This window comes from Tetranychus urticae, chromosome 3 (assembly GCF_039701765.1).
Source record: "Tetranychus urticae isolate SD_2017Ah chromosome 3, NJAU_TeUrti_SD_1.0, whole genome shotgun sequence".
In the NCBI taxonomy this organism is placed as follows: domain Eukaryota; kingdom Metazoa; phylum Arthropoda; class Arachnida; order Trombidiformes; family Tetranychidae; genus Tetranychus; species Tetranychus urticae.
In genome coordinates this window covers 12470838-12488833 of record NC_142960.1, presented here as the reverse complement: position 1 = coordinate 12488833, position 17996 = coordinate 12470838, and the positions used below count along the sequence as shown (strand labels likewise).

Sequence of the window (17996 nt, the reverse complement as noted above, 5' to 3'; positions counted from 1 at the left end):
ACCAATTTCAGCCTTTATTATTGTTTAAATGTGCTTGGATTGAAGAAAGTTCAATCAAGTTCACCATCAACATGAGCACAGGAAAAAAAAGACAAAGAAATAACAGTTATCAAGACGCGAAACTTTGATATTCCCTGAAGCTATTGAATTTCCATCAACTGTTATTGACAATTTTTTGGCTCTTAATCATCAGACTCCTCACCTTTTGTTTATTTCATCCTCTTGATAATAATAATAGTAATAATAATCATCATCATATTTTCTGATGCCTTTTTCACTATTTTCAGAGTTTTGCAAATTTCCAATGGGAAATCATGGAAAATAACCTTTTACTTATCATGTTACTCGAAAAAGAAAAAATATTTTTCATTTCATTCTCTTCATTTTTCATGACAAAAAGCATGATAATCGAGGGTTGACCCAATATGGGAATAAAAACAAAAGAGACTTTAAATAGACTCAAATTTTCAGGGAAAAACCAAATTCAGTAAAATGTATTCCAATGAGTAGGTTGATATATTAATCAATCTGCTTTCCCAATCATTCAAAAAAAGTTGTCCTTTTTATGTCTCATTCCTGAGTTTCATTATTTAATCAGTATTAGTTGAGCATGAAAATCATCTGGAATACTAAATAGCTACTCTTAACTGTTACCATAAGATAAATGTTCAGGATAATTGTGTATGTTCAGACGATCAGGTAAAGTTAAACATGAAAAATGATCTTATTGATAACCAAATAAATCATCAGGTTTTGGATACAAATATTGCTAAAATCTGACCATTGGAATTGGCTTAATTTAGATTTAAGAATTTTCTAGATTTAATTTAATATCCAGTCAAAGGAGGAAATCTTAACAATTGCTTGATTGTTGGTGCTTTACATTCATTATTGACATTTTAGTTAACAGTCATTGTGATTGTTGTTTTGTTTTGTTATTATTTGAGAAAATTTAAGATTCTTTGGATGAAATCTTGAGATCAGTTTATTGTTAAGGAAATGGTTGAAAGTTATATCATGAATGCTCATTGTTCATGGACATTATCAATGTAACCATGAAATTACCTTTTTAGATTCCCTGAGCAACTCACTATTAACAAGCTTTATTATTATTGTTATTGAACAAATATAAATGAAACAATCAATTGAACAAAATAAATCTTGTTTCAAACCTAATTAATTGATAAACTTTTTCATTTGATTCCTTTAGGATTCATCCAAATAACAACAATAACAACAATAATAATAATGGTGATAATATCAATTCCTAACAACAAAACATTGTGCTTTAATTGGAATATTAACTTGCAGACAATGAATAGAGTAAAATAGGTGATTGTCACAATTAACATTGACATTTTAATACTCAAAGGTAAACAATAAGGTTGTTAATGCTTGCAAATTAAATTGTAATTGTAATCCATCCAATAGTAATGCCATGTAGTCATTATAAATAGTAAGATTAATCATTAACAAGTGAGCTGATCACCTTTTGTTTGATTCACCGAAGCGAGACAAAAATGAACACATTAATTAATTATTTGTCTAAGCTAAGATTAAAAGAGACACTTTTTTACACCTTTTTAACTTAATTCTTGTGAATTGATTGACAATTAACTCGAAATGAGTATTTCAATAGAAAAAAATTGTTACCCAAAAGATTAAACTAAACACTGAATCTAAACTCTAAAGGGATTGAAAAGGTTAAGAAGTGATTACTTTTGAGTTTTGCCTTCAAGTTCATTAAACAACTCGGATGACCATTAAAAGATTTACTTTGACAATGTTGAAAGTTGGTTAAACAAGTAATCAGTTGATTGCCTACCTTGGGATAAAGGAGGACCCATTGGCATCCTTTTACCTCTAACAGTTGACCAAACATTTCCAAACAAGGAGTGATTCCTTCGATGCATTGGTTCAGCTTCTTGGCTATCAAAAAATTGATCTTCATCCAATGAACCAGAGATTGCTCGACGAATTTCTGGACCAAATTCATGTAATCTTCGTAATCCTGCTTGAAGAGCAACCGCATTATCTTCATCTTTATTACCATGTTTATCTCGCTCTTCTTTGCGTTTCTTAAACCTTCGGAAATAATCTTGAATTAAAAAGGTGGCATAAAATTTGCCCACAGTAACCTCATCATCAGCTGCTGGTGGGACAACTTGATCAAGCAGTTTGGGTGAAGTGCGTTTCCAGATTTTCCTTATAATGGCTCGTAACTCTTCATTGGCCTCGTCAATGTTACCATCGGTTTTTATCTTCAAATTGGTTCGGACCAAAGCAAAAAGAGTTGCATTGAACATCACAGTTCCATCCGAGTTAAGAGGCATATTCATGGAGACCAATTTTTTACAGGCAATTCGGTGAGGACAAAGCTTGCCAAAACCAAGAGGTGGTGATATTTTTCGTAAAAGAGTGACAACATCACAGTGTTTGATTCTTCCCTTAGCATCAGGATCATACTCAGACCAAAGGCGGACAAATTCATCTAAATGATGAGCACCCAAAATAGACCAATCTCGTGTTAAATAATCAAAATTATCCATAATAACAGCCACAAACAAATTGATGATTAAAAAGGAACAAAGAATGTAAAATGAGATGAAATAAGGGTAAGCCAATGGAGAGCCACACTTTTCCTTTGATTTAGCTGCTGGGTCACACTTGGTTTCAGGTTGGTCAGTACAAGCCATCATAATTTCTTGCCAAGATTCCCCGGTAGCCGATCGAAAGAGCACAATGATGGCTTGGAAAAAGGAACGGAAATTGTTGTTTCTATTAATGGCCGTATTTGAGTCAAGCACTATTTTACCAAAGGTTTGCATGCCCACAATGGCATAGATGAAGAAAAGAAGTAAAATTAGAAGAGCAACATAAGGAAGAGCTTGAAATGATTTGACAAAGGTCCATAAAAGGGTTCGAATACCCTCACCACGAGCCAACAGTTTGACCAACCTCATAACCCGAAAGAGACGGAAAAAGTTCATATTGAAAGGTTTACTTCCACCAGCTCCTTCCTTGGTTAGATTGGAAGCTTTCTTTACAATAACATCATGGCCGATATGTACAAATGATCCAAGAACAAGAATACAATCCAAAATGTTCCAAAAATCGGAGAAATAATTTTTAAATCGAAAGGCATACAGTTTCAGGATAAACTCAATGGCAAAGATTATTGAAAAAATGAGATTCAATTTCTCCAAGACTTCGGTATATGTTTGTGATTGTCCGTTAAATTTGATTGCAAGGGTTGTTGTATTGGCAAGAATGAGGATAAAGATGAAATACTCAAAATAGGTTGAGGTAACAAACCACCAGACTTTATATTGGATTCGTTGTTTGGGAATATAACGACGAACAGGTCGCGCTTTTAAAGCAAATTCAATGCAATTCCGCTGATTCTTGTCCAGTTCACAGTTTTTGTACTCTTGTTCACCCTCATTTTGAAAGGTTACAATAACGAAACCAACAAATATGTTAACCATGAAAAAGGCAATTACAATGATGTAAATAATGTAAAATATTGATACAACAGGACGATAATTCATGGTAGGACCAAGATCTTCAGCTCGAGAGTCCATTGAAACCTCTAATAATCTGTAACAAAAACACACAAAACAAAATATTAATCACCAAAAATAACATTGAAAGGTTGCTTATTAACTAATATTGTGAATGGATGGTTGACTTGAAGAGGTAAATGGTATTAACATGGTTATAATAAGGTTAAATTGTTGGGAAAAATGATTAAAGGCAATAAATATTTCATTGAAAATAATAAATAGCTTCTTAAATGTATAAATTAGATTAAGATTCAATTCATTTAATTCATTCAATGGTTAGCTTTTTCTCTGTTTACATTGATGCTTATAATAATACAGTTGACTAACTATTTAAATTGTTTCTCATTATTGTGATTAGCAATGTTGAAATTGAATTAATTAATGATTATGCATGTCACAAAATCTCGAGATTCCCCGGAGAAGCTGATTATTTACATTTCTGTGGTTAATTTGAGTAACAATTTTAGCATCCATTTTACTTTCATTCATTTTCATTCATCACAGTAAACTTGAAACTGTACTAAACTTAAAACATATTCCCATTAAATGTACCCAAATTGGTATCAAGTTTATTATTACAGTCAATTTGATCCATTTAATTTAACTTATTATCATCATAATAACTATGAGTAGGAATAAATTAAGGTAGACTTGATTAGGATTACAGTTAAATCTCCTCATGTGCATCATTGAATGTTTTCAGAATCTCAATGTTTCAAAGGTTTGGTGTTCAAAAAAGGATAACTTGTAATGAACCCAATAATAACAGTTCAGTAAAAATCAATGTTTTCACCAATTTTCTCAACAATTTGACCTAAAAATAGAAATAAATGAAAAGATGAAAAGATTCGACAATTTTTTTCTTTCATTTTAACGAAAAGTGACACAAAAAGTGGAACATTTTCAACAATAAAAGAAACATTATCGAAATTATTTCTGTCCATTTCAACATTTCACAGATTCTGTTATTGATTAAGAATACATTTGCAGTTCTTAACTAAAATAAACTGTTGAAATGGTTAATTTAGATTGCTCTATATCCAACTCTGGTTGAAACAGCTTTGGTCATATCAATTTGAATATGAATAGCAATTGTTGACTGGAAATTTAAATAATGCTAATAGCTGAAGATAAACCATTAGATATCGATAGTTACAGGTTAACAAGTTAAAGATGAAATTGATTTGAACACATTTGAACCATGAATTCATTTCCATTTTTATATGAATTGTTAACCTTTGTAACAATTGTATTCAACAGTTAGATCAATCATCCAACTGACTATTCAATAATTTACTTCTCATATAACCATTATTGGCATGAATACGATGAATATCATGTCAATATGATTTGCCATGAAAACCTGGTTACATGAAAAGCAATTGTTTACTAGTCTTTCATTCAATACAACTCACACTGGTTATGTGACTAAATGAAGCTCACTGGTTAAATTAAATGAAACCATTAATTGTGTATATTAATTATGACTAATTCAATGGGAATTGGATAATATTCACAATTGTAATGATGAACCGAAAAAAGCTATTTATTTTGGGTAATTGTTTGGTTAAACCATTTTGATTTTCATGTGAAACCTGTAAAGCATATAAAATGCTATTAGAAGAAAGATTCATCTCTCGCCAAATCTATTCACTGATTAATTAATTAGATGAGTAAAGACAAGCTTCTGTAATAATTGAATCATTGCAATTTATCTCAACTAATTGAGTTAACTTTCCTCCTTTCACCAGTCAGTAGATTAATATACGGTGTAAATAGGGTTCAATAGAGGAATCAAAATGATGTTAGCCACAATCGAAAGGAGTGAAATGAAAAGGATCCAAATGAACGTCACAACAAATTTCTCCTCCTTTTCATCTCAACCTAAACAGACAAATCAAATTGTCCAAAGGTTATAATGAAAAACTGCAATTGATTGTGATAATAAAGCACAATATCACAAGTTAAATGGTCAGACAAATCGTGATCTTTGATTTTCCCTTTGAACACAGTCAACTGATCACACTTCTGAACGCCTTGGACAATAATTAGTTTTCAATGACTTGAACCATCTTTTCAATCTTTAGTCTTTAATCAACTTACGTCGGCCAACCTTCAAATGTCGATACAGTGAACAGGGTCAACATGGCTTTGGCGACATCGTCAAAATTAAATACATTGTTGTCCCAGGTTCGCTCTCTAATTATTGGACGATTAACATCACCACTTTCATAGTCGATGAAAAATCCTCTGAAAAATGAAGGGAAAGTAAACATTATTATTGGTAAATTGTAGCAACTGTAAATGGCAACAATTAAACTTACTGACAATCTTCTGGAGTCTCCTTTGATTCATCTGTACATGAATAAAATTTCCCCTGTGAAAATGAACAATGAAAATTTCAATTAAATGGTTGCAATAAATTGTTTCTCATTGTTAACTCAATTGAAACAAAAAATTAACTCTTATTGATTGTTGGAATGATTTACAAGACAATTACTTTATTTTAATGTTCAACACTTTCAAAGTTAAATGGACCTTCCAAATGTATCAACATTAACACTTTCATTTAATGATTATAATTCAACTATTGTATGTATTTCAGGTTTCATTGTGTCAAACTAATTGGGATAAGCAGTCAGTTTTCATGTCGAGAAGAAAGTATAAATTTTTAATGAATATCACGATAACATTGATGATATTATTAAACAACATTTGATAACATTTTTCGCTGGTAACATTTTGTCAAGTAATCATCAGTTTTATTGTCATCTTCAGACATGATTATCATTCCTGACTATCAAAAATTCATACAAAACAAAATGTTACTCAGTTATGACTCGTTTTAATACACATTGTATTATCACTTCTCTATTAAGTTTCCTATTATTGCTCTAAGTGTAACTTTCAATGGGTTTTAAGGCTCTCTCATCCCTTGAGCTCTTATCATATTATTAACAAATGATAATGATAATAATAATGAAATTAAATAATAAAAATGTTAACAGTAAATTGTAAATTCTACAGACTCTATTTGACGTGATTTGTCTACCAATTTACCAACTCAATCATTGGAAAGGAGAAATTGAGATTTTTGTAGCAAAAAGAAATTTAATTTGACAATTTAATTCTGTTAACATTGATTGTTGACTCGATGAAAATAAAATCTAAAAACCTTACCTTGAACAATTGAACTCCAATAACTGCAAACATAAAGTTGAGTAAAAAGGTAACCAACATGATGTTTCCAATAGTCTTGATTGCCACAATTACACATTGAACGACATGCTAAGAGGAAAAATGAGAAACATTTAAAAACATTTGATTAAATTGTGCTTCAATTGAAACAAAGTGAATTTGCTTTTGTGATTGAATCAAAGTTAAAATACAAAAGACAAGATCAACCATTGATTTGGTAAATTACATGTTGGAAGGAGAAGAAATTGAATTAAACCCAAAACAGAGTTGGATATAAATTATTGTTTTGATACATTATTTTAGGCAAATCATTAATCAACAATGATCTCATCATTTAATAATGAAAGAAACAAAAGCAATCAGTAAATCAGGAGGAAAAGGTTTAATACAATTAACTGGTTAAAGCGCAACTGGGCCTTGATATCATTTTGCTTGGTAAACCAGTGATCATTGAGAAGTCCAATTTTGGGCCTCACAATTTAACCCAAATGATCATTCTAATGGATTAATAAGATAGCATTTTGATATAAAATAGGAATCTAATAAACCTTACTAATTAAGAAATGAATCTATTAAATTATAATCAATACGAGTGAAGTAAGGAAAATAAATGAAAACGTTTTTGTTGCTGTTACCTTTCGGTTATACCATTTAGATAAATCAATAACACACAAAACCCAAAATCGATTCACTTAAGAACTGAACAAGATGATGAGTTGAGATGATAATGATGATGATTGAGGAATTGAAATTGAAGTATGAACCAGATGAAGTATATTCACCGTTTACTTTAACAACATCACCTTATTGACCACAGTTGATCCTCTTTTGATCAAACGATCAAGGTAGAGATGATGGATAACCACTTTTCACTTTTTTTTCATTTCTAGGAAGTGAACAGAATAGCATTTTCATCATGTCAGCTACAGGGTTAAGAAATATAATCAATTCAAACATTTCTAATATATCCAGCAATTCAAATTGTCCAATGTCTGGTGGTCAGGATAAACAGTTTATGTCTATGAATGTCTATTGAAATCCTCAGCTTTTTGCATTATATCTTGAGCTAGGTTTTTTCAATTGGCTTGTTGTTAGATTTAAGCTCATTTCAATCATTTTGCCATGAAATGAACAAATATATTTACATAGTTGAATGGTGTTTAGCTGGGTAGGTAAACAACAATTAATCGGTCAATTGGTTATTAATTAAACGTATGACTTTTTACGTTTTGGGAAATTGATTATCGATAAAAAACATTATCCTATTTCATCAGAATTTATATATTTTTTTACTTTTTTTTGTTCGTCTTCCTTTTCTCCTTTCGTTTTATTACCAACTAAATCAATTAATCGATATATTTTTATCTAGAAGCGGAAAAGGTTAGAAAAATAAAACTAAAAAAAGCCATTCACTGATGAAATAAAAACAGTTTATCATGTTTTTTCTCCCAGTTCCTGGATGAATAATATGATGTTCAATGTGAACCTTTGGAAACAAGGGTGGGAGACGCACTGTACACTGAATTGGATAATTGATGGTGAAAAAATCAAAAAATCACTAATTGTTACACCAAATATTAGCAAGTTATTAAACACTTGTCCAAAAAACGTTGAATTTTGCTGTTGCTAATGTCACACCACATTTTGAATCATTTGGCATATCGGGTTGCCTGGTAACTAATTAATTAAATGGTTATCAAAATAAAGCAAAAATATAGAGAACTTTTGAATGGCGATAAATCACAGGGAATTAATGGCTGTTTCACAGAATTGCAAATGTATAAACGACTGATCAATTGAAGGTAAACCAAAAGCTGAAATAAAAGGTTAAGTGGACACATTATTGTATAATGGATAAAGGTATTAATAATAACAGGATAACCAAGTGAATTATCCTCAAGTTGATCAATTGGAAGAGCTTAAATAGCATATTATAATAGGATGTATGAGCTTGAATATTTCCATGTTAATTAATAGATTTATTCAATATCTTGAATCTGTTCAATAATAAAGATTTTACTTGAAGACTAAACTTGCATAAAAAGTGGACAAAAAGAAAGGCAATCATTTTTCTCTGTCTTTTCTTATCTTTTTTGTTGAACTTGAACCTTGACTTAAACCTTAACTTAAACCTTTAAGTCATCCTTTTACATCCATTTGTCTTTTGATCGGCGCCATTTTTCACTTCTTTATCTTTGCTTAAACTTAACCTTCTCATATTATAAAGTTAATCAATCTGTTGAACTCTTATGTTTAACAGACAATCGATTACTTCAAAAGATAATAGATTGGAAAATCTCTATTTAACCATTATTTTGCTACTTTTGTTGATCCATCATTTTTCATTTCTTACTTTCAGTTACTGTGAAACTTAATTTCCATCAGATTTTCATTGTACACTCAGCGGTTTTCTCAATTAGTTAATTTTTCATTCTTTCCTGTGTTCAAAGCTGGTAAATACCATTGATACTCTGTACTTATGGTGGACTTGTTTCAAGTGTTCAATAATCCCGAACATAAATTCATTCAGTGAACCTTCTGGAAAATTGATAAACATATGAATGGTAAACTAAAGTGAAGAAGGTAGAAATGATTTCTGGAAATAATCGAGTTACAACAACATGGCAAGTGGATATCGAAGAAGTTATATCTTGACTTATTTTGATTGTCAAGCGCTTTGAACCCCAATTGTAAGTTACATATTGTATTATTCATCAAATACTCAGTTTTTTAATTTCTCTCCTTTCTTCTTTTTTCAAGTTTCTTCTTTCTAACCTGTCAAAGCACCGTTCTGGGATATCTATTTGAAACCCAATTAAAAGAATTTCTTGTGTTTCATTCAAGTGGTCATATTCTGGTCACAATTGGGCAATCTTTTGACTTTAACAAATGTTGCAACTATCCATCTTCTATATCCTCTCTGTTCAGTTCATTCCTCTTCATACAGTTTGTTGTTTCTGGATCAGTGCTTAGTGAATAGCCAAAATCTTCTGCAGCTTCAACTTCAACTTTCAACTCAACATTTTTTGTGTCCTCCAACAATTATACTTCTTTTCTGTCGATTTCTTCCCTTTCAGTTGACTCGTCATTAAAATGAGAGACTGTAGTCATTGTTAACTGTTTTGTTTTCATTACCTTATCTTTGAAAATGAATAGATTTGATTTGGAAAAGACACAAAAATTATACAGCCTAATGTTGATTCTCGTGTTGATAAGACAAATAACAGATTTTGACAAGTAATTGTGACTTTGACAATGACTGATTATTATGATTATTTCAAAACTATTATTATCATCACTCAGGAAATGATAATATGTAAGTGTATCATCAAAGAATACACATATTATTATTTCGTTATCGATATTAATGACAAAGTAATATCGATTTTATTCTAAAACCAATGTTACACTGTCAAATAATAGTAGTAATAATAATCATGGTAATCAAAAGTGTTATCGATGTCTATTCAATGAATTATTGATCACCATTATTAATATTATGTTGATGTTGATGAAAAAGGTCTTCCATGAGAAATCAAAATGAATGAAATAAAATCACAAAATGATAAACAAACAACTAAGAAACCATAATGAAAACGGTAACCTGGAGTGAAGAGAGGGAAAAAAGTCAAGTTAGTCAATGACTATGGTCCATGACCATTAAACTTTTGACCATCTAAATTATTAATACATTTTGAACCATGTTGACCAACCAGAATGACCCATTTAAAATTCAATTATGAGGCGAAAATTTTCCATTCTCATAAAATCCTTCGATAATTTGATTGATCATTGGCAAACACCATACACTGCAAAGTTGAAGTGTAATCTCGTTAATTTGCTATATCACCAGTTAATGTCCCTTGGTTTTTTTGATGATCTTTCAAGTAATCAAAGAAAAAATTGTTACATATTAATTTTACCCTGGACACTACGGTAAGTTTTGATTCTTACACAGAGTCATCTGAAAAGGATCACTCTAAGCTGGAAAGCTGCTTCATCTTTATATTTTACTCATTTTTTTCTTATTTCTTCTCAATAGATTGATATATTTCTCTTCGATTGTCCATCAACCAGGAGAATCACAAAATCCAATATCCAGAGATAAAACAAGGCTCAATATTATTACGATAAGTTGCTTACTCTTAAAGACATCAACGTTGTGATCAAGTTGAGCTTAAAGGAAACTTGAAAAAGTGTCAACTTCAAGTGAACCCAAATTGTTGACAATTGACAATAAAAGCTCAATTGTATATATTAACAAATATTCAGTGCATCACAAACGACATTTAATTCACTAAATATTTGTTTATTTATTTTAATTCCCACTATTTACCTGAAACTTCAGCTCTTTCATGCAAAAAGTCTAATGTTTATTTTTTCTATTCTTCCTCAGATTTGTTTCTTTTATCATATGGATCATTGTTTCATGTGTAAATTGCTTGATTAAGAATCATGGTGGCATCTTACTAGAACCTGCTAACTGACTCAACAACTGAACCATCAAATGAACAGATGTACAACCATTGAGTTTCATTGTTTCCAATTACTGCCATTCAACGGGTTACATACTGGAAGTGCAAAGAGTGGGTTAAATAATTATGCAAATTTACCTTGGTATATTTTTTAATTAAAATAATTGACCCGAGTCAACTGCAGTCAGTTGAACCAAACTGAATAAATATTATAAATATGAAAATCACGAATAACGATGAAAGTAAATATAATATTTATCATGCCAGTGAATCAACAGCAACAATGAAACCAATTACCTTAATATGATTACCTTTTTGAGTTTAATTGTCACTCGTAAACCTTTCCAACAGAGAGACTTAAAATTTCAATGTTTCCTTCCCAATCAATAGATACAATTTAAAACTCAGTACAATCATTGAATTTACCGTAATAACGACATCAACTGTTATTAATCGTTTTTACTTTACTCTTATTTTAATCGTAAGCTTAACCAATATTATTTACAATGATTTAGTTAATCATAATAATGGGTTAATGTAAAGGAAAGCAAAAACGATGATAAAAGAAGCTCTTGTCACTGATTTTTATGAAAATAATTTGCTTCCATCTCATTGTAATGATAATTTTTGTGGGAGAATGAGTATAAAATGGTTTTCCATTTCAACATTCACTCTCATCATGAAAATAATATGCAAAAATTATGAACAATTCATCATTGCTATTGTATATTTTATCATTCTAACTATCATCATCATGATAATGGTTGAGTAGCAACAATGAATAAAACTCACGGCAAAAAGAAAGTCAAGAATTAATGATTTTTATGTTCAAAAAAAACCAGGAAAAAAAAGTTGACAAAATCATCAAAAATTAAGCCATTCAATTGTTAATCATTTTCGCCTTTACCCAGTTAATTGATTAAAATGTTGAATAATGGTTACGAGGTGAGCTTCACATTTTAAGCATAATAATATGATTAGCTTTTGATTAGTTTTGCTATGAGAAAATGTTGCTGATTAGATTGAATTTTGTAAGATTTTTTTCGCTCGTTGAAATGAATTTTGATTAAACAATCAACAGTGAACACTTTTATTGTCATTATGTATATGTGTGTTGGTAATTTGAATGATGATTTAAGTTGAATACTTGAAGCAAAACCAAAAAAATAAGGTAAATTGAACTTTTCATCTATTCATGGTTTTTTTTGTTTCTCAGTTTATATTCATTTTTGGTTTCTACTTTTTTTTGTTCATTTACTTTTCACAGGCAACAATTCAACTTTTTACAAGGAAAAAAAGGAATTGCTTCTCCACCTTTTCCATGATTTTTACCTGGAATTGAAAGATTCAAGAAACAACCATCCAACACACACACACACACACACACACACACACACACACAAGTCTAAACACAGGAAAAGGTCTTGAAACTGATACTATTTGGCAATTCAAATCATGCTCCATTGAAGATAAATATCACACTGGGCCCGTCATTTTGTTGATAAAACCATTTATTCAATACAAAGCAATATTCAGCCTGAGTAACATGAGAGTCTGTCTTCAAGTTTGTGTATATTTAAATTGTCAGAATATTTCACATCTCTCATTGTTTCAACCTTAAAAAAAGAGCAAACTAAAAGGAAAAGATAAATTGGATTCAGTTTGGAGTTAAATTTTGTTTTCATCATTTTCTGTAAACTTCCCAAAAGCTGGTGTGGAAAGACATTCATTGAACCTTCCAAAGCTCCGTCCGTGTATTCATCTTAACCAAGCAATGAGTGAATAATAATCTAAAGGAATACTTCTCATCATTGATTTTAGGAAATGATGAAAAAAGTTGAACAAAGTTTAATATTTCTTGAGCTCATCATTTTACTTCAACTTCTTCCCTGCTTCAAGTCTGCTTCAAGATTATGGATGATAACTTCAGGAATGGAGATGATTAAAGTAACCTATTGAAATATACATACAAAAAATGTACATATAGATGTACAAACAGAAGATCAATGAAAGGAGAAACAGTAAATGATAATGTAAGATGATGAAAAGCTTGCGATGGTGAAAGATGATCAAGATGATGATGGTTCAAGATGAATACCCTTAACCAGTTGTACCTTCCTACATAAAGACACATATTATTTTGGGTACATTTTTGGTCTTCAATGAAATAACCAATTTTCCTGACTTTCTCAACTTTCTCTCTTCATGGGACTGAAAACTGGACGAAAAAAAATGATAAAATCCAATGGATCCATTATATTCTTAGTAAGATGGTTAAAAGCTTTAACATGTTAAAGGGTCCTAATATAATATTTTTTGGTTCTTAGCCTTTTCTCCTCCTCACTTGTTCTTACTGGTCTGGTTTAGTTTTTTTTGTTGGTGTAACCCTTGGAAAGTACAAAACTTTACAGGTTAATGTTATCTATCGGTATTTAGATCATTCATTCAATAATATATATATTGGTCTATTCAGTAATCACAATTGATCAAAATGTGAACCTTAGTTTCTATTTATTTAGCTTTCTTGTCACTTAGTTTAACTTTATTTCACTTGCACCTTCACCAGACATTTCAGACTTGCAACCCAGAATATTAACTGCAAAATTAAATTCACTTCAATCTGTTCGCACTTCCTTCACACCTTAACCACTTGCCTTCAATAACAATATTGATTTAAATTGAACAACTGCACCTTTATGGCCATAATAATCAATCATTAATGCCACTTTAAAATAGGTTCAAACATTTGTAAAATCATTTTTAAAATTAAGTTCAGAGGCAACGATTTTTGGGTTAAATATTACAATTGATTGTAACTTTGTCTCAAAACCAGAGATTTTTTAATGTAAATTGAAAAGATTGGCTTATAATGAATATTTTTAATGAATAAATCAATTTATGAGTTTAAATATCTGTCTTATATCAAATGGTATCTTTGATAACTCAAAATTTTCTTACCCAACCTTTTTCAGGGAACATTTTAATTTGATTAGTTAAACAGTTAATCATTGAAATGAATGTAAATTAAATTTAAATTTGATTAAATGGTTTTCATCATTCTATCTTTTACCTCAATCAAGCTGAATATACAGTAAAAAATGATGAGAAAATGGATAAAAATAAAGTGCAAGTTGTATTATCATTACAATTTAAATTGTCGACTGAGGCATGAGTTGAATTTGATTGGCTTTTTGGCTTTTTTTAATGTACAAGAATATAATTGATTGAAAATATCGGCAAGGAAAGCTCAATGGACTAAATCAAATTGAATGATAAATGATTAAGACTTCTGGTGATGATGAAAATAATGCGAATAATGATGATCAATGGAAAGAAAGCGGCGAGATTGAAAGACAAGGAAAAGGAAAGGAAACTGATGATAATGATGATGTTGATCACAATGAGAGTTAAATAGTGAATTTACTGTTACAGAAGATGATTAATTAACAGTGTAAAGGAAGGCATCATTTTAATCACTATGAATCACTGGAGTAACATAAATCAATGGACAAAAGTTAATTGCAGCAAACAAATAAAGATGATCACAATGAGAGATCAACAATTGAAATGTTTCCCATTGAAAATGAAACCAACAGAACAAAAAGTTCCGGAATAAAGAGACAAGACCTTCACTTTTTCATGGACCATTAATGATATTCAACAATTTAAACAAAATATCAACCTAATTAACCAACAACAGCTAATTACTAAAGACCAAATCAATGGATGCAACTACAAGACTAAATGGCTTACCTTTAAACCTTTGGCTCTGTTGATGGCTCGAAGTGGTCTTAAAACCCTTAATACTCTTAAAATTTTAACGGCACTTAACTCGTCACTCCTGCAAATTAAAGTGTTAAATTGTTGACTGATTGTTGAACAAATTAGTCGAGTTAAAGTGACTTACTCTGGTAAAAATGATAACAAGGAACAAGCCACAACCAGAACATCCAATATATTGAAAGGTTCCCTACAAAAGGATCCTTTATGCAGGGCAACTCCGTAAACGGTCGTCTGTTGATTGTAACAATTGTTGGTGAAATTACAATTTTAAAATTTAGGTTGAATCAAAATTGGGTTCATTTACCTTTAAAAGGATTTCCAATGTGAAGACAATTGTAAAAATGGCATCAAAAGTCTCCAAAATCTGGTTTTGAAAAGATACAAAATTGAATGTTTTTGTCCATTTTCTGGTTTCTCTTCAGTTAATCAGTTAATTACCTTTTTTCGGTCCCTATTACCTTCCAATGGATCTTCAACAGCCAACATTGCACTACTGATCATTATACAAACCAAAATAAAATTACCAAATAAACTGTGTTTAATCACTCTGTAGCAAAATAATCGGATCCTGTAAATCAAGATAAATGTTGAAATTAATTGTAACCCAAAATTACCAGAAAAGTGTCTTTAAATTTTCAGTTAAACCATTAAAACCCAAATTGTAACACTTCAGTTTGTCAGTGAGAGGAAAAATTAAATACAAATTAAGATTAAATTTAGAGCCAATTAATAGACTTAATTGGCAGGAAATAATCACAAAATTGAAATTTAATCATGTCTTGAACAAATTCAAAATGTGTATTACAATGTAGCAAGTGAGTAGCAATTAGTTATGATAACAGTATTATTAGCTGCTATTCATGAGTAACTCATTAATTAATTCACTTGATGATTACAAATCAAGGCTGTTAATAAAATTATTAATAATATGATTGTTCAATCTCAACCAATGAATATACATGCAAGTAAAAAAGTAAAAATTACAACAGAGAGTTAATAAAAGCACTAACTGTTAATGGATAACTGGGAGTGAAAATCATTTAGTGAATCAACTTGAATTAATTAGAAGCTCTTTTTAGGCTCAATTTAGGCCTTTTATATATTCAATAATAATTTAATAATTAGCTACTAATAAGCATAGTATTTACTTGTTTTTGGGTCCAAAAATGAAAAAGGAACTGTAATTGGGAATCGGTTTTATTTTCATGGTTTCAACTGGATCAGAGATTCGTCGAGTTGCTCCGGTCTGGGTTGCATCTTCATCTTCATCAGCCTCACCTCCATTGTCAACATCAACATCATCATCTACTTGATCATTTGGATTATCATTAATCACTGAAATAACAAATTAAATATTAAAAATTTGTCTAATCAAGCTTTCATTTCTCATTTCTCACTCAACAAAACCCAAAAAAGGGAAAATCAAATTTTTAAAATTATATTTTTGTTATGATTGTTGATCAAATGACGAGAAATAGGAGAAATTTTTGATTCTAAATCAAGAGTTGAATCATAATTTCTAGGTTTTGAATTTTCTTAAGCAAGTCTTCAGATTTTGTCTGATTTTTTCCTGATTCTGGACAGTCTTTGTTTTTAAGATCAAGTTGACCGAGGTTACTGATACATTTGGATGGAAAGAGTTCGGTGTGAATTTTACTCAGCAAATGAATGGTTATTTGCAGTTAGAGATGAAAAATAACGACAATTATTTTTACTCTGAAGATAGATGGTTTCATCCTGAATTCAGCAACCTTTTGTTACAGTTTATAATTAGTTGAAGAAGCTCTTAAATATTTCCTTTTTAGTTTTCCTTTTTACTTTTGCTTCTATTCATTTTGCCCACAAAAAAGGCAATTTGTGACTTGGAGTGAAAGTTAAAGTGTTAATTCCTTTACTTTCTCAAACAATTAATGTCAATTACTCAGTTAATGATTAAACTTTTGCTCTTCATTTTTGTTTCTCTTTTAATTCTCATTAATTGTAATCTTTACAATTGCATTTTCAGGGTTAATTAAACAAACGTTTGTACTGTTATACAGTTTGTTACCCAAATCACTGCAAACAAACAATGATTTATGTCTTCGCATTGCTATACTTTGAAACGATATCAGTCAAGATAATTATTTACTCATTTCTGTATCAACAATCAGATCAAAAAGTTCCAATTTCTGTTTCAACCATTTTTACGATCAACTTTTATCTCTCAAGTTTCACTGAAATGACTCGACTGTCAGACTCGAGCTAGTTGAGCGTAAATAATATTTTCCCGATTATTTTTGTTCAGGTTCATTCTCGGAATGGAAATTTTGTAAACTCTCTTTTCAACCTTCGATAACTTACCTTCATTATTAGTTTCATTAATCGCTTTCCCATCTTCATCTTCAACTTTAACACAAATGGATTCCTAAATTGAAGGCAAAGGCAAACATTAAAATAACTCAAAAGAAATACAAAAGGTTGACTGACCAGATCGGGCTTGAGTCGAGCTCTATTAAGTATGGTCATTGATCCATCACTTTTAGGTTCATCACCAGATTCATCGATAATTTCACCGGTTCCAATGGCACTTGCAGTGTTGTTGTAAAAGGATTTCTTGCGCTTCCGACGAGAACCAGATTCGGAGTTACCTCGACTCAAGGCATGCATTTCAACTTCATCTTCCTTCGCTTCTTCCATTATAGCTTCTTCAGGTAATTCCTCTTCAGGTTCTGCTTCTTCTTCCTTCTCAATGTTAGTCAAGCTTTCAGCATCGGCCAAATTGTCAACAGCAATGGCCAAGAAAACATTTAATAATATATCTTGATTGGAGTAAACAGAAAGCACAATTAACAAACGAAATCAAGAAAATGGAAAAGCAAATCAAGAAAAAAAAGTTGCCAACACAAAATGATTCAACTCCATTCCAATATAAACATATTTACAATAAATATTGATCAACTAATGAAAAAATTGTTTCCATCGTCCAATTAACTTG

At 30.5% G+C, this 17996-nt stretch overlaps 1 protein-coding gene and 1 long non-coding RNA gene across 4 annotated transcripts in view; one reads left to right on the top strand and one right to left on the bottom strand.

The window, feature by feature from the left end:
• Positions 1 to 17996, bottom strand: part of LOC107359653 (muscle calcium channel subunit alpha-1-like) — a 44902-nt gene that overhangs the window by 6129 nt on the left and 20777 nt on the right. For all 3 annotated transcript variants that reach the window (XM_015926179.3, XM_025160343.2, XM_015926180.3), the window contains exons 10-20: positions 17489 to 17820; positions 17363 to 17426; positions 16171 to 16357; positions 15461 to 15590; positions 15327 to 15386; positions 15147 to 15253; positions 14993 to 15080; positions 6747 to 6854; positions 5891 to 5943; positions 5670 to 5816; positions 1826 to 3600 (exon numbers count right to left, since the gene is read on the bottom strand). In XM_015926179.3, coding sequence (XP_015781665.2) covers positions 1826 to 3600; positions 5670 to 5816; positions 5891 to 5943; positions 6747 to 6854; positions 14993 to 15080; positions 15147 to 15253; positions 15327 to 15386; positions 15461 to 15590; positions 16171 to 16357; positions 17363 to 17426; positions 17489 to 17820 — 3051 coding nt within the window. The remainder of the gene's footprint in view (positions 1 to 1825; positions 3601 to 5669; positions 5817 to 5890; positions 5944 to 6746; positions 6855 to 14992; positions 15081 to 15146; positions 15254 to 15326; positions 15387 to 15460; positions 15591 to 16170; positions 16358 to 17362; positions 17427 to 17488; positions 17821 to 17996) is intronic.
• LOC107359659 (uncharacterized) lies at positions 8932 to 10971 on the top strand. The gene is made up of 3 exons (XR_001568129.3): positions 8932 to 9454; positions 9525 to 10700; positions 10807 to 10971. It is a non-coding gene; the product is annotated as an uncharacterized LOC107359659 (long non-coding RNA).